Source organism: Corylus avellana, chromosome 2, assembly GCF_965113065.1.
Source record: "Corylus avellana chromosome 2, dhCorAvel1.hap1.2, whole genome shotgun sequence".
Lineage (NCBI taxonomy): Eukaryota > Viridiplantae > Streptophyta > Magnoliopsida > Fagales > Betulaceae > Corylus > Corylus avellana.
In genome coordinates, this window is record NC_142491.1 from 34,467,873 (window position 1) to 34,492,725 (window position 24,853).

The window sequence follows — 24,853 nt, forward strand, 5'->3', positions numbered from 1 at the left end:
AGAACCACACGATGGCTTGGGGACTTTAGCCCAACCCCCGCCGCAACATGTTTTCCCCAATATTTTTTAATAATACCCTTATAAATTTATAATCCATTTAAAAATTAGAATTTTACACCTCCATTTTTTTTTTTTTTTTTTTAGTTTTACCCTCAAACATCAAATTTTAGTTCTGCCTCCTAGCTTTAACCAAACCTTTAAGGGTGGTCGGCCAACGGCCAACCCTACCCGCTAGCTGCCACTACTCAACCTGCCGTTGGCCACAACCACCCCGATAGAGTTTTAAAAATAGTAAATATTGATATGCCATATCACAACTATCTAATTATTTGAACTTATCAAGTGGGGATTTAAGAAATTATATAGGGTAGACTACTCATTTTAGAAATTAGTCATTGTAGGTCGACTAAAGCCTTGAATAACAAATTCCATTGTGGTCCAATATATATCCCATTTAGTCGGCTCCAAAGTGAAACTTGCTATGGGTAGTTGCATTCACTTGCAATATGGGGCCTGAATTTTCATGTGCGGTGAATTTGATTTTCTGATGGAGATGTTGTTTGTGACAGTATTAATGTTCAATGCCATCCCATGCCCCACTAGTAACCACCATTATGTTTGCTTATCTAATATTATTAGATGTCTAAACCATCCCATATTGTCAAACTAGAATATCAAGAGACTGCTTTTTTAGCACTGTTGTGAGAAATGTTACTGATACCAAATCTTTTATTAAAAAATGAATACTAAGTGAAGCATTATGCTATATAGTTGAACTTGAATAATTCTTTTGCTAATATCGTCTATAATTGAATTGCATTGAGAAACTTACTAATTAATCGTATCAAATTGCATCAATCTCTTCATTTTGATCCCTAGTGCCAAGTCAAAGGGAATGGGCATGTTTAAATGCATCTCTCAACAAAGATATATAGAAAATGATATAAGTTCCAAGCATGCTATTACTTCAGCCAATCTCACCCAAGACGCCAGCAGTCAACGTGGACTTTTGAACGAATAAGCCAATGCAACTTGTAGAAATTCAAAAATAGACATATAAAGAGTAATAAATTTTGCCACACCTACGTCTTAAACCGTAAGCACGCCAGTGTTAAAATATTATAAAATATTATAAAAATAATATTTAAATAGTAAAATAAAATAATATTTTAACACCAGCATGCTTACTGTTCAAGCACGCCGGTGTGCAAAAAATCACTATTTCTAAATATTTAACATTTTTTTATATATATTATTGAAACAAAAATCAGCTAAATAAACAAAAATCGTAGATATTTGAAACCCCAAATTTAAGTTTTAACCATTCTCGTCTTCAAGCTATGATTACTGATAAGTCGAGTTTATAACCAACGATGGAGCCAGGAAAACTGGGGTCAAAATCAAAAAATTTCTTTACAAAATTTTGAAATTTTTTCTTAACAAAATCAAAAAAATTTGTCAAAAAAAAAAAAGAAAGTATGACCGAAAGACTAAACCTAATTTTACTTGATTTGCACGTTTTTGACTTCGTGTCAATCTTTAGAACTCACGATTCCTAAATTACCCAGTATTTGTGAAAATAAAAATGTTACGGTTCCTTTAGGTAGTGGTTTCTTGATCCTGAGCATTTCCTGCAGCTTAACTAAAAGATTAATATTAGCTATATTTAGCTATTATTGCTCTTTTTTTGAGCTCCAACAGAGTAACCTTCCATTAGCTAGAATAGCTACATTGCTACAATGAATAACAATTTGGAACTATTCATTGTAGCACACTAGATGAATAAAATATTGTTTATTATTTCTTTATTTCGCCTCTTTTCACCCAACATTTTTTATTTCTTTTGAACACCTCTTCGCATCTGCTACGTCTCTATCTCAAACACAAAATTTCTTTACACAAAATTTATCTCTCTCGCTCACAAAATTTCTTCACACAGTTGGATGAAAAAATTGAATGCAGAAAAAATTTATTTCATGGAAACAAATCAATTGCAGTTGGATGAAAAATTTTATTTATGTTATTAATTTTAAGAATTAGTACCTACATGTGAGATGAATGTTCCTCATATGTGTTTATTTTTGTTTTTATGAATGATTTCTATATATGTGTTTATTTTTCCCTTTAATTAAGTGTTGGCAATAATATAATTAAAAAAAAGAATGAGAAATAATATTTTAAAGCAAGTCGAGAATGAAATAAAGAATCTTTTGGATTGTGTAGTGAAAAAAATAATAGTTAAAGTAAATAATTGTACTTTTTCATTAGGTAAAATACATAATATTGCTGAAGATGCTCTGTGAATATTGTTTTCTAAAATAAATTGAGAAATGATAGAATTCATTTATTTTTGAACCATCTTTTAACCATCTTCATAGTGAATTGATGAATTCACCATTGAATTTGTGTAAAGTTCACATGATTCTACAAATCTAATAGTTAATTTATTGAGTTTGTAAGATGAGATGAGAAAAAGATTGAAAAATATTGACGTGAATCATTTCTCAAATAAATATGAGGGCCGGTGGGATAAGTTTTTTTTAGAATACAATATCCACGTAGGATCACGAGAAAACTAGAAGGTCTCGTGAAACTTTTTGAGAGCTTTAAAGTCAAACTGGACCCACAACTATACATGAGAAAAACCCTTAGCTTTAACAAGATTATAAATAGGGACGGAATCAAAAAATTATAGGACAAGAAATCAAACGAAGGGTCAAACTTAATTAATTTTAATGAAGACATTCTAATTTTTGGACACTAAGTCAAAACGTGAAAAACAAGTTGCCAAAATAATTCCCCACTCCTTGTTCTCATGTTGAAGTAGACATCAAGTGTTTGTATTATTAATTTGGTGTAATAGTTTCCAGCCACCCACACGTAATTGCACAAAGTTGTTGTCTAAAGTTGTCCTTTCACTATATTAAAGTTGCATGTAAAACTAACTCAGCTGACATTAATTCCTTCTGCTCATCTCAGAAAAATAAGAAGAAAAAAATATATATTATTCTTAGACTTTCATATGGGTGTTAATTTTGTCCTTGTACTTTTAATTTTGAATAATTCAACTCTAACTTTGTGAGAGGCCATGAGGGTTATGTACTTGTAGAGTTTAGTAGGGATTTGAGACTACAAAATATCAATTTGAAAAGCGATGTACTTGAGGTAGTGAAGCTTGTGGAATCTACGAGCAGGAATTGGAGTAGATATGGACAAATTGTGGACGACATTGAAAGAAAAAAGAAAAAAAAAGAAAAAAAAAAAGAGAATAGTGGAAATAAAAATAAAAGAGACAAGTAATTTTATGTGGTTCGGTCTGTAACTTACGTGTATAAGATAAAGCCCTAGATGTTAGATTATGCTCTTATTCAATTGATGAATAAGAGGTAATATTAGTTTGTAATTTGTAATTTTTTCAAAAAAATAAAACAAAAAATAGAATTCCTTTTGAACCTAAGAAACAAAATAAAATCTGAAAAAAGAATGATGTATTATGAATCAATGAATGCATTGACGGCGATCTCTTTGACTTTAACCTTTCTTTGATTACTATTTATGTCTTCTTTTTTTTCTTTTTTTTTTGAAAGTTACTATTCATATCTTTAGTACTTGACAATTTCACATATTTTGTACCTACCATTTATTAGAGCCTTATATATATATATATATTAGAAAAGAAAAACTAAATTTATTTATTTATTTTTGAATCCTTAATTAATATGCATTTCACAGTTTGGTTTGGTACAACATAATAAGATGCTGGAATAGAATTAGATTTTAACCGATTTTTCTAAAATACCTTTTCTTATAAAATTATATTCACACTTTTTATGTGGACATTGATTAGCATATTTTTCGAGAATAAATTGGATTATCATATATCAAATCAATGATAGAGTTGTTCCATCAAAATTACATTGTGGATACAACCAAGAGAATCCTCCAACCAAACTTTATCCATATAATTATGTTTTGCCACCGGGGACTAGCCAATGGGTGGCATGGCGTCTCTTCGTACATGTAGACACTGGCATCTTTTGAGAGATTTAAGAATCTGTTGCGTATCTATCACTTATTTTTAGGCAGACTATGAGAGACCATTTTTTTTTTCTTGAGCAAAAAGGGTAGGCTACTCTAGAGAGACTAATTGTGACTATTATACTCGGGCGTGATCATAGTAGCATCTACCCGCTGGAAGCCGTATAGGAGGGGCATAGACGGTGGGAACCACAAACGCTCCCTCAAGTCAAAGTGAGCCATATCCTGACCTAGCCCCACCAGGGCATCAATGAGAACTCAAGGCGGCTAATAATAATTAGGCATATTTGGAGATTCTCCCTATTAATCATATGGTTTTTCTTTTAAGCTTTTATTTTTTAACATAATTTTTTTTAAAAAAAAAAAAAAAAAAAATTGAAAAATTGTTACAACTGAAAACTTTTTACATATGAAATATTTTAAATCTAAATAAATGGAGCATAATGGAGAATTTGCCTTGTTTGTTTTCTTTTGTTGTTACTATATGAAAAACACACAATAACAAAAAAAAAAAAAAAAAATGAAAAAGAAAATATTTTTTCTTCTAGAGTCCATTAAGACAAGGAAGTATTGCACCAAAAATAGCTGAGAAAAATGAAATGGAGTCGACAAAAACAAAAGAAATTCGTGAGATCAAAGACTCCCAACGTCAGTTAAAAGTGACACTTTTCCGTTGTTTCTGTCGTGTTCAAGGCGAAGGGCAAATTTTGGGCTAACTGCCGGGTAACCAACGTTAAGGGGACATTGTACCTAACACTTCAATCAAATTTTAATGTTAGGTTTTAGAACCTTTAGATGTGTAATACATAAAAGTAAAAGTTGTTTTAAGTGATAAAACAATTTAAGAGTTTGTTTGTGATTGTGTTTGAGAAATAGAGTTTTTAAGTTAAAAAAAGTTTTTGGGCAAAAGTTTCATTTTTAAACTTTTGCCAAAAGTGTTTTTTAGCCATTTTTAGACTTTTTGGACCCTTGAAAGTACTTTTAATTATTTTACCAAACGAGAACATTTTTCTTCAAACGGGCTTTTTGAGTGTTAAAAGCAGTTTTACGTCCCTCAAACGCAATCTCTAACATGCTCTAAAACATGTTTGAGATTGCGTTTGAAAAATAGAGCTTTTAAGTTAAAAAACACTTTTGGGCTAAAGCCTCATTTTTAAGTTTTTGTCAAAGTGCGTTTTGACAATTTTTAGGCTTTTTGAACCCATAAAAGCGCTTTTAATTTTCTTACCAAACGAGTAATTTTTTTTTTAAATAGACTTTTTGAGTGTTAAACGCACTTTTAAATCTCTCAAACGCAATTCTAAAGAAGCCCTAAGTAGCAATTCTAAAAAGTGTTATCAAACAAGCCCCACTGGGCGTTCGGCATTGGAAAAAAAATTGGTATAATGAGCTCATAAAGTGATCAAATCAAAGGTTAATATCTGTCTAAACCATCTATTTACTATTATCTTCAAACCTTAAACCTTGACTTCATTGAAAGAATTTGAAATCATATATATATATATATATATATATATATATAAATCAAGTAACCACTGTTCTGATTGATTGTCAAATATTATTATTTGTCTAAACCAACCTATATTATCAAACTAGGATATTGAGAGACTGCTTCTTCTTTTTTTGCATTGTTGTGATAAATGTTATGGGTATCAAATCTTTTACTAAAAAATGTGTATTAAGTTGACAGTGAAGCTGATTAATTGCTAACAATAGCATTTTTCTTGATTAATTATTATAATAATCTCCAATTAATCAGCTCCTCGTAGCAATTTTCATTGTCTAGAAGATATTCATTTGTATGTAATTTCATTTTACAAATAGGCAAATAATCAATTATTAAATTGTTTACCCGGTTAAGCAATAAATATAAGGCTCATAACATACAAGTGCTCAGTCAATTGACATATCACACGTTTTTATTGAAATCAGTCGCAAGTATTTTCTTACCTTGTCGGCTTGCTCAAATCCTTGGACATTTCGAGTTATTGCTCTAACGAAACATAGTCTAGCATTACATGATGCACTAGAGAACCTATTGTAAATACATAGACATGCAGCACTAGAGAACCTATTGTAAATACATAGAGTTATAACCGGGTGGCAAATTAGATAGAATGTTATAAAACCCTAATTTACCCATTCTGGACACTTTTCGAACATTCGGACTTAAGAGCAAACGTTCGGTCAAAATGCGATAATCCATGTAAGGTTCCTATTTCTAAACCATCATTTAAGAAATCTAACCCTAAGCTCCTAATAGGTTCATAAGGATATAATAACCATAACAACATGTAAACCTAAGAAAACAATAGGTGTTTTAAAAACTTGAAAACCTTTTTGTTTTTTAAGGAGAATTGTAGTACATGCTTATCATGGCACTCTAAAACTTTTATAAAGAGCATGAAAATCAGCTTAGTATAGATGGGTTTACCTTGGGAATGACAAACAACTTCAAAATCTCATTCTCTCTCTTTCTAGGTTTAGGGTTAATGGGATGTGAGAGTGAGGAATGAAGGCCGAAGGGCGGAGCAAGATGTGGTATTTATAGGGGGAGGGGTGTTCAACATGCTGAAAAAGTGGGTAATATATGGATTAAAATTATTTTTTAGACTGATATCGAACACTCAGTACTATGCTTGAACGTTCGGTGTACTATTACCAAATAGTTTTAGGGTTGCAGTACAAACATTCGTGCTAGGGTTAAGTTCGAACGTTTGGTAGTCAACCAGGGTTAAAGGTTCGGTCAGAAGCCAAAAGTTGAATTTTTTTATTGTTTTATTCAAATCATAATACTTTTATAAACTAAAAAAAAAAAAACCCTCAACACACGCTAATCATTTTGGAATATATATATATATATATATATATATATATATATATAGACACACGCCATAAAGAAGCTGTAATTAAAGATATCACTAACAGCTTCCATGACGGGTGGAATCCTAATTCCATTGTTAGCTTGTTTACTACGTATCTAGCAACTTCTGAATTGAGTGACTTCATTTTCCTACACTACCTGCATCAATATATATATATATATATATATATATATATATATATATATATATATATATATATTGGCTTACTTTTAAGGGCTAGGATCAAGAGGAGGCAAATGACCTATTGGTCTGCCTAAAAATTTATTACCCAAAATATAATATTTAAGATTTTTGACAGTTTGCCCACCTTGAAAGAAAATGCCCCTTTAACGGACAAAGTTTTCCTCAAACTGGGTTGAAAGAATTTTCTTTAACCTAGTCTATAAAAATGACATATATCTATCTCAATAGCAGTGACAAAGTTTGAATAGATTTTATTAAAAACTCATGTGCATCGCACATGTTATTAAAAAAAAAGAACATATATCATCTTTATAGACTAGGTTAAAAGAAATTCTTCTAACCTAGTTTGGAGGAAAACTTTGTCCCATTCCCCGTGGCCTGAACAATAGACAAAAGAAGTGCATCTACTTCATTACTTCGAAAGATTTTTTATTTTTTATTTTTATTTTTATAAATAAAATATTAACAAATAATTCAAACACAAAAACAATTTTCAGTGAAAAAAAAAAAAAACTCCCAAAACAACGTTAAAAAAAAAAAGAGTTCTAGACTTAAGAAAATGCATGGCATTGTTAACCAAAAAAGAAACATTTCCTCGGAACAGGATCTTCTCTAGTTCAAATGGTTATAGTGAAAGGGTATTTTTGTTTTTTCACTTTTTGAATGAACAAAAATACTCTTTCACTATAACTAATTAGATATTCTTCAATTCAAATGAAATGGAGAGGATCCTAATTAATTCCCTTTCCTCACTCTTTCTCTTCACCAGGCATTCACATCTCTCACTCTTTTTTTCTTCGTCAACCGTCACATCTTTCCGACTCTCTTTTACTTTCTTTCCTTTTCTTTTTTTATATAAAAAAGAAAAAAGAAAAAACTTCTACCCTTTCTAGCCACTTGGTAGCCCACCATCCCTTGGCAAATAGTTTCTATTTTTTATTTTTATTTTTTAAAAGGAAAAAGGAAAATAGAAAAGTAGATAATAAATTTGATTTAGCCCATTATACTCGCAGGAGTGAGTAGTTGAAGTGAAGGAATGAATTTGTTGTTTAAAGGTGTTATTTAATTAATTAGTTTGGTTGAAGCTTTGGAATTAGTGATGGTGAAAGAAAGCATTGGGCTTAAATCAACCCACTTGCACAGTCGTATTCAAATGCATGTTTCACATCCACACCCAATCTATTCATTCTCATATTCATAATTGGCTGCGTCTTCCTTTAGCTTTTACACCGCTCACAAACAAATATGAGTCAATTATACAAGTGCGTGTAAAGCATTTTCATTCCATTATATATGTTTTTTTTTTTTCTTTTTTTTTCTTTTTTTTTTGATGAAGACTAAACTTATATTATGTCAATGGAACATATGTGAATACTCAATTTATGGCTCGTCATCCATTATTATTATTATTATTATTATTATTATTCCTCCCGTTAGTAATTATTTGAGTGGAGTACTTTTGTGAATCCAACTTATAATCATATCCTTTCATGTTCAGCTCTAGTGTCACTTTCTCTCCTATTACCCATTCCCTCAAGTATTGTGTAGGAAAAAAAAAAAAAAGAGAAAAAAAAAAAGGGGCTTTGTCCCACATCCGTTAAAGAGAGAGATGGATGTGTTTATAAGCATTATGGATCCTTCATTAGTTGGTAATTGCTTGGATGAGGTACTTTTGTAGGTCTTGCTATTTTACTATTCATAATATGAGTACTGTTAAATGTCTTTAATGTATTCTTTTAACGTGTGACTTTTAATATTATCATAAATGTAATGGTAATTTTAAAGCTACATATTATTAGCTTTCTTTAACCTCTTGTACCAATTATGTTTTATATAACAATAGGTAGACCCAAATTGAATCACTAAAATAGCTCTAATGATCATAAAATGACTTGACCTAATTATTATTAGTATAGTTTATATAATGAGATATTAATAGATTTAACTTGACCTACGTTAAAATGAACCTATCAATTTTTAGTTTATACCAAAAAAAAAAAAAAAAAGCCATGTAATTTATGGCTATAAACTAAGATTCTAGTCAAGCTGTCCTAGGGTGTGCTTAACTATTCAAGACAATGGACCCTGCCTACCTCATACTACCAAATGAGAAGTGCTAGTGAGTCAAATAAATGAATCTAAAAAAATTTTCAAACAGATGTAGCAGACCGTGAGTTGCAGACAATAGAGAGAGAATTGCATTTTTTTTTAATTGAAAAACCCTTACCACGTTAGTTTAGAAATTTTTCTGGGTTTATTTGTTTGGTTCTCTAGCACTTCTCCTACCAAATTAACCACTATTGTTTTTTATAAAAAAAAAATATGAATTTAATAGTGCTAGGGTCCAATTAGGAATAGGTTGTGCTTTGGCTTTACCAAACCAAACAATAATTACTGTTTGGTCAAAACAGCAAGAGAGTCATTTCAATATCCTCATCCATTTTCATGGACTTACTTGTTGGTGCTTGTGAAAAGAGAAATCTTACTTCTCAATCGCCATCTATTTCTTTTCAAATTTATCATTGAATCTACAATTTTTTTTAAAAAATAAATAAATGAGAGATTACTAAAAAAAAAGTTCAGTATAGTTAAGTGGAATATATTCCAAGATATGATTCTATTAAGGTTTGTTTATAGCATTCATTGTAATCAAATCAAATCAGATTTGAATGTATTATTATTTTGTGTATGTAAGTTATAGACCGAATCACATAAAATCTTTTGTATTATAAATTCATCAACGGAATAAAAGCATAATGTAGTTCTTAAGGCTTCATCCTATTGACATAAGTCATAAATTAAACCACATAAAATGTTTTGTATTATTTATTTTCCATTTGATTATGTTTTCTTTCAATATATAGCTGCACTTGCACTCAATAAGCCTGCTTCAAATTTTAATGCATCACATACCAGTTGTTAACATTTTCATTAACTTTGTATTATTTTTGCTAAAACAAGATTAGCACCCAATTAAGCTCTTGATGCGACTGAAATTACTTATTTAATTGTATTTTGCATGACGTGAGCTACAAAACAATTCTACTCTTCCGTGGCAATTTAGTAGAGTAACCCTTTTGCATCCATCATATCAAGATTTATTTTATTTATTTAATTTTTTTTAAGCATCCATTACAACAACAGATCAAATATTTTATGGCACAATTAGGTAGGGCTAGCAAGATGGGTTCATGTGTCGAATTTGTGTCAACCTGGCTAACTCGTTTATGTCAACTCGAACACGACACGTTTATTAAACGGTTAACTCATTTATGATTCGACCTCATTTAACCTAAACCCTAACCCTAAAATTATGCATCGTATTTATGTTGGCTGCGCGGGTCGCGACTTAAATTGTCAACCCTACAATTAGGGAGAAAAAATAATTGATTAAGTCCTTCCATCATTCTTTGTATTATAGCATACATGTTGGAGGGTAAAAGATGAAAATTATATTAAGATAGCTTTCAATCGTTACTAACAATATCATTTATATTCTAGAAATCCTTGACTGTTACATTGAGCTTAAGAACAGCTCTAAGATTAGCAATGTCCATGAACTCGGTCTCCATGATCCCATACCCCTTCACAAACCGAAAATAACCCGTCCCCGATACAATTCCAAATTCTCGCTCCTTCATTGAAAAAATATCAGCCCCTTGAATTTCCAAACTACTTCCTTTGAATTCTCCATCAGTGAAAATCACAGAGAAAACCATGTGCAACCCTTTGCCATCCAACTGAGAGTTAACGTACATGCCTTGAGACCTGCCTATCTCCTTCGATTCGATGCTGGGACCCTCGGTTACTGGATCATCGACAGCTATCATCGTGCCAAAGTGTAGGATACAACCAAGAGAATCCTCCAACCAAACTTTATCCATGAAATTATGTTTTGCCACCTGAGCTAGCCAATGGGCGGCTGTATGGCGTCTCTTCGTACATGTAGACACTACCATCTTCTGAGAGATTTAAGAATCTGTTGCGTATCTGTCACATATTTTTAGGCGTACTATGAGAGACCATTTTTTCTTGAGCAAAAAGGGTAGGCTATTTTAGAGAGACTAATTGTCGCTATCCTCCTCGGGTGTGATCATAGTAGCACCTACCCGCTGGGAGCCGCATAGGAGGGACATAGACGGTGGAAACCGCAAACGCTCCCTTAAGTCTAATTGAGCCATATCCTGACTCAGCCCCACCAGGACATCAATGAGAATTCAAGGCGCTTAATACTAATTAGGCATATGTGGAGATTCTCAATTATTGATCATCTCGTTTTTCTTTTAAGTTTTTTTTTTGTTTTAACAATTTTTTTTTTTTTTTTTAATAATTTTGAAAAATGGTTACGACTGAAAACTTTTTACATATAAAAATATTTTAAATCTAAACAAATGGAGCGTAATGGAGAATTTGCTTCGTTTGTTTTCTTTTGTTGTTACTCTATGAAAACACACACAATAACAAAAAAAAAAAAAAAAAAAAATTCTTCTAGAGTCCATTAAGACAAGGAATTATATATTGCACCAAAAATAGCTGAGAAAAATGAAATGGAGTTGACAAAAACAAAAGAAATTCGTGAGATCAAAGACTCCCAACGTCAGTTAAAAGTGACACTTTTCCGTTGTTTCTGTCGTGTTCAAGGCGTAGGGCAAATTTTGGTCTAACTGCCGGGTAACCAACGTTAAGGGGACATTGTACCTAACACTCCACTCAAATTTTAATGTTAGGTTTTAGAACCTTTAGTTGTGACATACATAAAAGTAAAAATTGTTTTAAGCGTTAAAACAACTTAAAATATATTTGAGATTGCGTTTGAAAAATAGAGTTTTTAAGTTAAAAAGTTTTTTTTTGGGCTAAAACCTCATTTTTAAGCTTTTGTCAAAGTGCGTTTTGATAATTTTTAGGCTTTTTGAACCCTTAAAAGCGCTTTTAATTTTCTTACCAAACGAATACTTTGTTCTTCAAACGGACTTTTTGAGTATTAAACGCACTTTTAAGTCACTCAAACACAATTTCAAAGAAGCCCTAAGTAGCAATTCTAAAAACTATTATCAAACAAGCCCCATTGGGCGTACGTTCCGCATTGGAAAAAAAATTGGAATAATGAGCTCATAATCAAATCAAATGTTAATATCTAATCTAAAGCATCTATTTACTATTATCTTCAAGCCTTAAACCTTGACTTCATTGAAAGAATTTGAAATCATATATATATATATATATATATATATATATATATATATATATATATATATATTATTATTCAAATCAAGTAACCACTGTTCTGATTGATTGTCTAATATTATTATTTGTCCAAACCAACCTATATTATCAAATTAGAATAATGAGAAACTGCTTTTTTTTTGCATTGTTGTGATAAATGTTATGGGTACCAAATCTTTTATTAAGAAATGTATTAAGCTGACAGTGAAGCTGATTAATTGCTAGCAATAGCATTTTTCTTGATTAATTATTATGATAATTTTCAATTAATCAGCTCCTCGTAGCAATTTTCATTGTCTAGAAGATATTCATTTGTACATAATTTCATTTTACAAATAGGCAAATAATCAATTATTAAATCGTTTACCCAGTTAAGCAATAAATATAAGGCTCATAACATACAAGTGCTCAGTCAATTGACATATCACACGTTTTTATTGAAATCAATCATAAGTATTTTCTTACCTCATTGGCTTTCTCAAATCCTTGGACATTTCGAGTTATTGCTCTAACAAAACATAGTCTAACATTACACGCAGTACTAGAGAACCTATTGTAAATACATAGAGTTATAACCGGGAGGCAAATTAGATAGAATGTTATAAAACCCTAATTTACCCATTCAAAACACTGTTTGAACATTCGGACTTGAGAGCGAACGTTCGGTCAAAATGCGATAATCCATGTAAGCTTCCTATTTCTAAACCATCATTTAAGAAATCTTACCCTAAGCTCCTAATAGGTTCATAAGAATATAATAACCATAACAACATGTAAACCTAAGAAAATAATAGGTGTTTTAAAAACTTGAAAACCTTTTTGTTTTCTAAGGAGAATAATAGTACATACTTATCATGGCAATCTAAAACTTTTATAAGGAGCATGAAAATCAGCTTAGTATAGATGGGTTTACCTTGGGAATGACAAACAATTTCAAAATCTCATTCTCTTTCTTTCTAGGTTTAGGGTTGATGGGATGTGAGAGTGATGAATGAAGGCCGAAGGGTGGAGCAAGATGTGGTATTTATAGGGGGAGGGGTGTTCAACATGCTGAAAAGTGGGTAAAAAGAAGAAAAAAACTCCCAAAACAACGTTAAAAAAAAAAAAAAAAGAGTTCTAGACTTAAGAAAATGCATGGCATTGTTAACCAAAAAAGAAACATTTCCTCGGAATAGGATCCTCTCTAGTTCAAATGGTTATAGTGAAGGGTATTTTTGTTTTTTCACTTTTTGAATGAACAAAAATACTCTTCCACTATAACTAATTAGATATTCTTCAATTCAAATGAAATTGAGAGGATCCTAATTAATTCCCTTTCCTCACTCTTTCTCTTCACCAGGCATTCACATCTCTCACTCTTTTTTTCTTCGTCAACCGTCACATCTTTCCGACTCTCTTTTACTTTCTTTCTTTTTCTTTTTTTTATATAAAAAAGAAAAAAGAAAAAACTTCTACCCTTTCTAGCCACTTGGTAGCCCACCATCCCTTGGCAAATAGTTTCTATTTTTTATTTTTATTTTTTAAAAGGAAAAAGGAAAATAGAAAAGTAGATAATAAATTTGATTTAGCCCATTATACTCGCAGGAGTGAGTAGTTGAAGTGAAGGAATGAATTTGTTGTTTAAAGGTGTTATTTAATTAATTAGTTTGGTTGAAGCTTTGGAATTAGTGATGGTGAAAGAAAGCATTGGGCTTAAATCAACCCACTTGCACAGTCGTATTCAAATGCATGTTTCACATCCACACCCAATCTATTCATTCTCATATTCATAATTGGCTGCGTCTTCCTTTAGCTTTTACACGCTCACAAACAAATATGAGTCAATTATACAAGTGCGTGTAAAGCATTTTGCCATTTTCATTCCATTATATATGTTTTCTTTGATGAAGACTAAACTTAATTATGTCAATGAAACATATGTGAATACTCAATTTATGGCTCGTCATCCATTATTATTATTATTATTATTTCTCCCGTCAGTAACTATTTGAATTGAGTATTTTTGTGAGTCCTGCTTATAATCATATCCTTTCATATTCAGCTCTAATGTCACTTTCTCTCCTTTCACTCATTCCCTCAAGTATTGTCTAGGAAAAAAAAAAAAAAAAAGAAAGAGAATAAAAAGGGGCTTCGTCCCACATCAACTAAAGAGCGAGAGATGGATGTGTTTATAAGCATTATGGGTCCTTCATTAGTTGGTAGTCGCTTGGATGAGGTACTTTTGTAGGTTTTGTTGTTTTACTATTCATAATATGAGTACTGTTAAATGTCTTTCTCGTATTCTATTAACATGTGACTTTTAATATTATCATAAATGTAATGGTAATTTTAAAGCTACATATTATTAGCTTTCTTTAACCTCTTGTACCAATTATGTGTTATATAACAATATAGACCCAAATTGAATCACTAAAATAGCTCTAATCATCATAAAATGACTTGACCTAATTATTATTAGTATAATTTATATAATGAGATATTAATAGATTTAACTTGACCTAAAAAAAAAAAAGGCGATGTAATTTATGGCTATAAACCAAGATTCTAGTCAAGCCGTCCTAGGATGTGCTTAACTATTCAAGCCAATGGACCCTGCCTACCTCATACTACCAAATGAGAGTGCTAATGAGTCAAACAAATGAACATAAAAAAATTTCCAAACAGATGTGGCAAATCGTGAATGACAGACAAGGGATTAAAAAACCCTTATCATGTCAGTTTAGAAATTTTTCTGGGTTTATTTATTTGGCTCTTTAGCACTTCTCCTACCAAATTAACCACTTTTTTTTTTTTTTTTTTTTTTTTTATAAAAAAAATATGAATTAAATAGTGCTAGGGTCCAATTAGGAATAGGTTGTGCTTCGGCTTTACCAAACCAAACAATAATTACTGTTTGGTCAAAACAGCAAGAGAGTCATTTCAATATCCTCATCCATTTTCATGGACTTACTTGTTGGTGCTTGTGGAAAGAGAAATCTTACTTCTCAAGCTCCATCTATTTCTTTTCAAATTTATCATTGAAAAACAAGATTAGCACCCAATTAAGCTCTTGATGCGACTGAAATTACTTATTTAATTGTATTTTGCATGACGTGAGCTACAAAACAATTCTACTCTTCCGTGGCAATTTAGTAGAGCAACCCTTTTGCATCCATCAGATCAAGATTTATTTTATTTATTTAATTTTTTTGTAAGCATCCATTATTACAACCGATCAACTATTTTATGGCACAATTAGGTAGGGCTAGCAAGATGGGTTCATGTGTCGAATTCGTGTCAACCTGGCTAACTCGTTTATGTCAACTCGAACACGACACGTTTATTAAACGGTTAACTCATTTATGATTCGACCCTGTTTAACCTAAACCCTAACCTTAAAATTACGCATCGTATTTATGTCGGCTTCGCGGGTCGCGACTTAAATTGTCAACCCCACAATTAGGGAGAAAAAATAATTGATTAAGTCCTTCCATCATTCTTTGTATTATAGCATACATGTTGGAGGGTAAAAGATGAAAATTATATTAAGATAGCTTTCAATCGTTAGTAACAATATCATTTATATTCTAGAAATGCTTGACTGTTACATTGAGCTTAAGAACAGCTCTAAGATTAGCAATGTCCATGAACTCGGTCTCCATGATCCCATACCCCTTCACAAACCGAAAATAACCCGTCCCCGATACAATTCCAAATTCTCGCTCCTTCATTGAAAAAATATCAGCCCCTTGAATTTCCAAACTACTTCCTTTGAATTCTCCATCAGTGAAAGTCAGACAGAAAACCATGTGCAACCCTTTGCCATCCAACTGAGAGTTAACGTACATGCCTTGAGCCCTGCCTATCTCCTTCGATTCAATGCTGGGACCCACGGTTACTGGATCATCGACAGCTATCATCGTGCCAAAGTGTAGGATGCTGGAGGTGGGTCCTCTTTGGCCTGCCACAGTGACTGCTGACATGTCATTGCCGGTCAAGTAGTCGTGCACATAGAAGACGAGGTTGGTTTGCTTGGGTTGGAGCCTTGGGAAGGTGTAGGCCACGTAGAGGATGGTTAAGGTGTAGATGAGGAAGAAGAAGTTGGAGGTTGGGCTTAGAGGATTGGACATGGCTTTTGGGGTGAGGGAAAGTTTGGTGTTGAAGTTATAAAGGTGGTGTGATTTAGGTCAAGATACTTTGCCGTCATGTTGGAATCATTTTTGGTAGAAGTGACAAAAGTGGTTGGAATAATTTTAATAGCACAGTGATTATTCTTGTCATGGACTCACAGTGATTGTTCTTTTCTTCAATATAACATGATTACTAGAATACTCTTAAGCTATAAGAATAACAACTCTAACAACATACATTTGGACCAAAAAAGAAATAGATAACAAACATTGTTCTTCAATTTTGGTTCATAGATTGACAAGAATTTTTGAAGTAACACTGAAGCCTCCAGATACTAATAATAATAGGAAGAAGGATTAATACCACTGATGAGTGTTAGAATGGATCATAACATTTGACAGTTCCAACTAAAGCAAGGGCTTCACTAAGTGCCTCCAAGAGATGCTCTGGGTAATCCTCAATATGAGTAGCACCGTGCTGTGATTGCATGGAACTCAAGACCCTTCCAACAATCTGAACAGAGATACTAAACAATTTTACCAAATTTTGAATAGAAAAAGTTATCTCATTTATGCAGTGAGACAAAGCTTTTAAAGAGAGCTTAGAAAATGTATTGAACTAGAAAGAAAAAGACAAAAAAAACGACACTGCATATAAATATGGCCAACCTTCCTTGCATAGCCACCATAAGCTATGCCGCCGATTAAAGCATGCAATGAACTAGGCGAACCAGCTGTAAGTTTTTCATCCTTTGAGTTCTCTAGGAATAGAAGGGAAAGGTCAAAAGAAGGAAAGAGAAAACAACTTATAGAGCTCATCAAGAAAAAAGTATGTAGGAAACAAGGTGATAAAATTACTAGCAAAGGATGTTGTTTGAAAAAGTCCCAATTTCTTCAACCCGTCGACTGTGTGAGCATTGGTGCCGCCTGCCAATTGAAGAAAACCTACCATTTGAAAGGAGTAAGTAAATTAAGAACTGCAGCCATACCAAGGGTAAATAAAAACTTTTAAGAGAATTTGCATTCAAACCAGGAGGCCTTTCTTTTACAGCAGCCAATTGAACGGCGAAAGTAATTGATTCCCTTGTGGCACCTCGTCCAATATCTCCACTCATGGGGCGGCCATCCAACTTCAGTTCATGAACCATATTAGATAGATGGATTGTTTGTAAGAGAAACTATAGTTTGGATTCATGATGATATCATTTGAAAATTATTCAAGTCGTTCAAATGGGTTTTGGGTAAGAGAGGCAGACCTGCCATAAATTGAAGCAATTGAGATGAGATTGCATAATAGAGTACATGGTGTTCATCGAAGATATGGTTGAATCCCCAACATCAGGTAAGCTAACCTGGAGCCAGAAAGTATTGATTCACAATCCTCAAGATACTCAACATCAAAATGCTCTACAGCTCAGCATCTAACATTAATATAGCTTAAGACAACAGGGGACAGGTCCCTTGCTTACTGCTACTAGTCTAAGGCATGCAATTGAATCTCCCAATCCATCCCAAAGTTCTTTAAAAAGAGCAGTCTGCCTACAGAAAAACATGGGTTAGTTCAGGGAGGGTGTGAATGATGTGAATGCCTAGATTTGAATAAAACTCAATTAAATAAAGTCACATTGGGATATGCACAATAAGTTGAGGGGGGGGGGGGGGGGGGGGTGGGGGGTGTGGTGGGGAAAGGGCTTTCTGCTACACAAGGAATTGCTATGAAGTATATTTGAGGGGATATTTTTCCATTCTTTTAGCTGAGCCACTAAAGAGGATACAGTTTGGCTACAAATGCTTGAAAGAATAAAACGGCTAGATTCCATACCTATTCTCCACTCGTCAACCAAAATTCTATACTTCTTTTTTGTATTATCATTTGTTTAATATAATAATGAAAGAGTACCTTCCATTTGTATGTACCTCCAAAGCATCAATACCATTTCTTTTAATAAGCTCAGCAGTAGCAGTAGTATCTCTTATATATGAAACCAACCCTAAACAAATTTATCAGATTGGGCGTGAGAAGAACGAAAGAGATCTGAATTAAAAACACTCTAGAAGAGGGACAAATACACATTTATGAATTGAAATGGAATTTGGATTGGAGTCTTCACTGAGGCTTCAGAAAGAATAACATAGAAAAGATAAAGAGAGGCCAACGTAGAGGAAAAGAAGCACCGAGACAAAGAAATAGAACACCCACTTATTTTATCGTAGGGGCAAACTGGAAAGCAACGACCACAGCCATAACAGCGTTCAGTTATAACTCCACCCTGCACATTTTTGTTGATTAGAAATGCCAAATGTGATCCATGACTAACAACAGCGTGTGTGGTTTTCAGCCTAATGAAATAAATCAAGTAAACTACCTTAAATCCAGGTGTATTGGTACCACAGGAAACTTCAACTGTTGAGTTTCTTTCTGTTAGTGATATTGCACTAGCAGGACAAACAACCTCACAAGGCCTTGAACAGTCAAGCGGACAATCCTCTGGATCAAATTCTGTAAGGGTTGCCTGAGGTTAGCTCAAACAATGTTGCAAAGAGAACTCACAGATTAGGCCTTTTTTCTCTTCTATTAACTGATAAGATTATCACCCACCAAGACCAACTCAAAGTTCATCCCAACTGCTGAACACCTGAGCTCAACCTCATAGATCAGGCTTTCCTTTATTCAAACTGTATGCATAAACCAAAATTATACTATATCCCTCTTATCTTATCTGTATATATTTGGACCCGTGACATCACTAAATTCATTGACCCTACTGCTTTGCTCGTATAGTCAAAAACTGAATAAAGAGAAGTATTGTCTTCATTTTGATAGATGAGACTCTTCATGACAGAGCTGAATTGAAATTTTACTTTATTCCCGAATCAATTAATACATCAGCCAAAAATCTTCTGTATCAAGCCAGTCTGATTGTGAAATGATACGATAATGGGTATATATAATGTAGAAAAAGACATGCAAATCATATCCAATAATAAATTAAAGACTGACAGCACACTTCATAGTATAAAATTATACCACATTGGTTCCCTTCCTAATTGGGTGATGCTGATGAAAATAAATACCAATTAAACTAAAGAAAGGAGGCATATATACCAGCCTTTCGGAAGTGAAGGTCATCGTCATCATTGACACTGATCATTACCCAAGGTCTTCTTAGGCCCACGATCCCTCTAGCAGCTTCAATTCCATCATTCACCGCACTCACCACTGCCGCATCAGCAGCACAGTCAATGCAATCCACTGCACAACAATTTGTCTAAATACGTAATTCAAATTTGCTTTCATATCACACACGCACACACAAAAACAATTGGTAGGTGATAATTATCACTTGTCCCATATGCCTAAGCCGATGAAAAACAATAAATTTAATCACTGAGCCATTATTCTAACACAATATCTCTCGTGTTGATAGTAACAATGATTTCAATCAAAAAACCATTATTAATCTAACAATTGGCGACCCCAAAGCAAGATAACACTTTTGAATAGTTTTCACCTCCGGCTAGAGTGTAGACAAGGGAAAGATTCCTGATATCAACAACATCCTATGCAGAGAGAGGAAAGGAAGTGTGAGAGGGCGATATAAATGGAAAATGGTTGTGGGGTTTGAGGGTTTTGTAGATACCTCGAAGCTTGCACCGCATATGAGCTTGACCCAGTTGCCCTTTCGGAGAGATTCAAGCGGAGAAGACGAAACTGAAGGAATCCCAACTGTTTTGACGAGGTTTCTAACATTGTCAAGGCATTTGTTGCTCTTAGGACTCACTCTCACTGAATTTCAAAACCATAGAGATTTTAGACAGAAAGAGAATGATTGAATGAATGAAAAATGATTAAGAAGAAGAAGAAAAAAGCGACCTTGATGCTGAGGGAAGATTCTAGAGTTGCAGGAAAAGCTCAAAGCCATCCCAAAGGCTAAAACCCAGAAGAGACACAGCGAGTGGGAGAGCGAGAGATATTTTTATCCGTTTAACGGAGGGAATTCAACTGTTATTGTGGGCTTCCTAATTAATGGGCCCACAACTTAGTTCGGGCTAAATTTTTGGATTAATAACTTTTTTGATATTTCAGTTTTTACTCTTTTATTTTTTATTTTTTTTCCCATAAGTTTTAAAACATGACAAACTTAGTACCTAACTTATGAAAAAAGACAAAATTAATACTTCCGTTAATTCTGTTAGTCCCATTTAACAGAATTTTCACGTGTCGTTTTCAAAATATGCCACGTGTCCTAAAAAGTAAAAATAATTAAAATAAATAAATAAATAAATAAACCTAATTTTTTTTTTTTTAAAACACACGAGCTGCCTTCTTCGTCTTTGTTCCTTTCTCTTTCCTCTTCCCTCTCCCCCTCACTGACGGGAGACGGTCGGCCACCGGATACCGCGAACGCAACCGAAAAACCCATCACCCAACCGGCCAAACCCACCCCCACTGGATTGACATAGGATGGAAAACACCGGTGGGTCACCTCTTTCTCTCTCATCCACGCCGGTAACCTAGGCGAGTCTTAGCCGGTTGAAGTTGAGGCTTGATTTTGGGTTATTTTTGTTTGATTTTCTGGGTTGGGTTTTGTCCTTTTTTTTTTTTTTTTTTTTTTTGTGGTGTTTTGGTCGGTTGGTCGATTGTTCTGTTTTGGTTGTGGTGGATTTGCCTTGTTTTGGGTTTCTAAGGGGTTGATTTGCTCTGTTTCTTACTGTTTTGGGTGCTTTGTTGATTTTCTGGGTATTCTTGGCCGAATGGGTGTCGAAGATTGAGTTTGTTGTTGATTCAACTTTGGGTTTGATTTTATGTTCTCTGCCATGACTGAATTCTGGGTAGTTCTCGGTAGGTGGCTGAATTGAGATTTGAGAATATGTTGGGTTTTCTTGGAAAAATGGCTTATGGTGGTTAAAGATTTGTGGGTCGTCTGGTTGGTTGTGTACTTGTTTGGATGAGAATGAAAATGATTCTGCAAACTTTTGATTCTACAAAAGCTTCTACGAAAATGATTCTGTAAACCCAGATGGCCGAGTTGGAATGTTGGTTTGGGTATTGTCTGCACTAGCAAGGAATGAGGAAGAAGAAGATTCATCCAAACTTACGGTTTGGGTATTGTCTGCACTTACAGTAAAGGGAAATCAAGATTAATACCATACATGTCCTCAGCATTTGGTTCCTCTCAAACTTACCTAAAGGAAGAGAGAGAGAGTTGGGAGAGCGACGGAGACAGTGAGGCGAGAGAGAGAGAGAGGCGGAGAAGCAGAAAATGACCCACGTATGGCCACGGCAGCGCTGTCCGGCTAGTTCACGCCGGAGCACGCCCATTGTCCAGCTAGTTTATTTTATTATTATTTTATTATTATTTCTTATTATTATTTTTAATTATTTTTACTTTTTAAGACATGTGGCATATTTTGAAAGCGACACGTGGAAATTCTGTTAAATGGGACTGACGGAACTAACGGAGGTATTGATTTTGTCTTTTCCCATAGGTTGGGTACTAAATTTGTCATGTTTTAAAACTTAGGGGGGAAAAAATAAAAAAGTGAAAACTGAGGTACCAAAAAAGTTATTAACCCGGGCTAAATTTTTAATGCAATTTCTGAATACAACAGAACTAAATACAAAATAAGCGAATTATGATTGAGACGTTTGACGTATTTAATTAAAGAGATCAGGTTAAAGTTGACATATATAAACTTATAGCCATGCCTCGATATGACGCAACTCAACATGTGATATAAGAGTTGACAAATGTTGACACAACCAGCAAGCCTAACATGAAATTAACGAATTGAAGTTGAGAGGTTTGACACATTTAATTAAATAGATTAAATTAAAATTTTCGTATATAATTTTAGAAAAATGCTACGGTTCTTCATGTGGTTCTCCTTATCATACATACATATTGTTTTCTTCAAAAAAAAAAAAAAAAAAACCCTTAGTCTTACTTTCTAAATATACTTTCTAGAGAACAATATCCACATAGGATAAGAAGAACATGCACCAGAAGAAACCACAAGAAAAACAGTAGCATTTCTCATAATTTTATAGTTATGCCTTGACACAATTCGAACCCATCACGCCAATACAGATTGCCACTTGTTAAACTCTTTTTAAAACCTTTGAGCTTATTAAACTCGTTTTAAAACCTTCAAATGAATGTTGTAACCCTTAATTAAGCCCTTACTTGAAAATAGCCCTAAAAACCCAACCTTAACTATCTGGCCGAATGTTCGGTAGGGGACCACACTGAACGTTCGACTATGTCCTTAGTGTGAATGTTCGGTAGGGGACCACAGCAAACGTTCGTTGATCAAACTTGAACACACTGGGTATTGACCAAACGTTCCACCTGCAACCCTAGAACCACTGTGTAATAGTACACCGAACGTTCGCCTATAGTACCCAAATGTTCGGTGACAGTCTGAAAATTATTTTTAACCTATTGTCCACATTTGTAGAAGAGAGCAGGCCTCCTCACCCCTATAAATACCACCCCTTCGTCCCTTAGCCTTCCCTTACACCAAAAACACTAACCCTAGAGTGGGAGGAGATTTTTTTAAGAGGAAAGGAGAAGGTTTTGGGGGATTATTGTTATCTTCAAGGTAACTCTTGACCTTTCATCAAGCTTTTATGTTATCTTGTTATTATCCTTGTTTTCTTTGAGTTTTTAAAGATGTCATGACTTGTGTACCATTTCTCCTTAGAAGAAAAGAGTGGATTTCAAATGTTTTAGAAGCTCTTATTGTTTACTTGGTTTCCTTGTATATCATGCTTTACTATGTTGCTATGAACTTGTTTAGAGCTTACGATGTAGTTGTAAGAGGGTGACTTGAGGATAGAAGCCCAAACTTTGCATTTTTTACTCTGCCCGAACGTTCGCTCCTTGGACAGAATGTTCGATCAGAGCCTAGAATGCATGAAAGTAGGGTTTTGTGACCTTTTAGCTAGACCTACTCGGTTAGGACCTTTTGTATATTTAGTAAACCCTCTAGCACTGCGTATAACAAAAGCCATGTTTCGTTATAGCAGGGATTCGGAATGTCGGAAGACTCGAGTGAGCGTATGAGGTAAGTAAATACTTACGACTGTTTTACTTAAAAACGTTTGATATGTCAACTGACCGAGCATGCGTGTGATATGAACATATTTACCTTTTACGCAACCTAGTAATTGTCCTAATAACTGATTTTATAAGATGCATCGTATGATATGGTACACCGGTATGTGCGATATAATGGTTATGGGTTTACTATATATACTTGATTCTATTGTCAAATGTGTGTGAATGTGTTATATGGGTCTTGGATCCAATGGTTGTTTCGTGACTAGCGCAACCATGATTGGTGGGTCACTACAAGACGTATATTATTAGTAGGGTGGGCCACCCGAGGTTTGACTCGGTTGGACTACTAGTATATGGATGGTAGCATACAATGGCCGGGGCACCAGAATTGTACTACAGGTCCCTTGGGATAGCGCCAACCTTGCTGAGAATGGGTAATATTTTGGGTAGAAGTTACGACCTATTAAAACATTAGTTTTTCTACATTAAAACTTATAGGTGATTGCTACTGGAATTATACATCTTCATTTCAAATAATTTATGGTGTATTAACAGAGACAACACCTCATTTAAATTTTTATTAAAAATGCACGTTTATTTCTATTCATCAATAACTAGCTCATTTCATATCCAACTGTGAGGTTTACTTACTAAGTCTTTAAACTTACACGATTATTACAACTTGTAAGAAAACTCTTTCTAATATAAGGAATGTGACAAAACCGCCACTCCGGGTTATTAAGATGAGTCGGAGACCTACCTTGTGTAATCAAGTTTGACTAGAATATTTGTATTTCGATTAATAGCTCCATGTCTATGCTCGATGATACATGTTTTTGTGATGATTTTAGACTCCTCAGATTTATTTTACATTTTTATGCATTTACTCTGATTATGCTGAAGAGGGGCGGTTCCCCAGTTAGCTACTAGTTAGCCGAATCGAGGTAATTGCTAGTAACCCTACCAGACTAGTCAAGGACAGATTTGGTGGTGTTACACACTTACTTTTTCTACCTTGTCCTAGTAACTACGTATTTCACCTTTTGCCCCCCTTGTCTCCCTTTCGTCTATGTTGGTTTCTTTATATCTCAGTTACATCCCTTGCATCTCCTAGTGAGTGGATTCTTATTGGTTCTTCTTTTTGTTGTGGTTCTACATCTGTTGTGTGTGTTAATCCTCTATCCCTTGATGTGGTATTTTTGTGTCCAAAAATATCAATAATAAAAATAACCACTCGCAATAGGACGAATCTTTGTAGGATACGGCTATAGAGAGGGTGTCGAACCTCAAGGACTGCAGGGGTTTTATTATCAAAATTTGAAAGATTAAAATTAACTTAATTAAAAAG

General features: G+C 33.7%; 1 protein-coding gene and 2 pseudogenes across 1 annotated transcript; all 3 read right to left on the minus strand.

Moving 5' to 3' along the window:
• Positions 1-10,541: 10,541 nt before the first annotated feature.
• On the minus strand, positions 10,542-11,065 carry LOC132190513 (dirigent protein 11 pseudogene; annotated as a pseudogene).
• Positions 11,066-15,833: 4,768 nt separating this feature from the next.
• On the minus strand, positions 15,834-16,576 carry LOC132167049 (dirigent protein 11 pseudogene; annotated as a pseudogene).
• A 132-nt stretch (positions 16,577-16,708) lies between these two features.
• LOC132167048 (uncharacterized) lies at positions 16,709-20,412 on the minus strand. Its single transcript, XM_059577941.2, has 13 exons — positions 20,313-20,412; positions 20,080-20,225; positions 19,951-19,999; positions 19,545-19,691; positions 18,805-18,938; positions 18,639-18,708; positions 18,339-18,429; positions 17,908-17,977; positions 17,695-17,790; positions 17,469-17,568; positions 17,297-17,383; positions 17,108-17,199; positions 16,709-16,952 (listed from the first exon to the last, which is right to left on the minus strand). The coding sequence occupies exons 1-13, from the start codon at positions 20,359-20,361 to the stop codon at positions 16,815-16,817; spliced, it is 1,269 nt and encodes a 422-aa protein (XP_059433924.2). The 5' UTR covers positions 20,362-20,412; the 3' UTR covers positions 16,709-16,814.
• Positions 20,413-24,853: the final 4,441 nt, after the last annotated feature.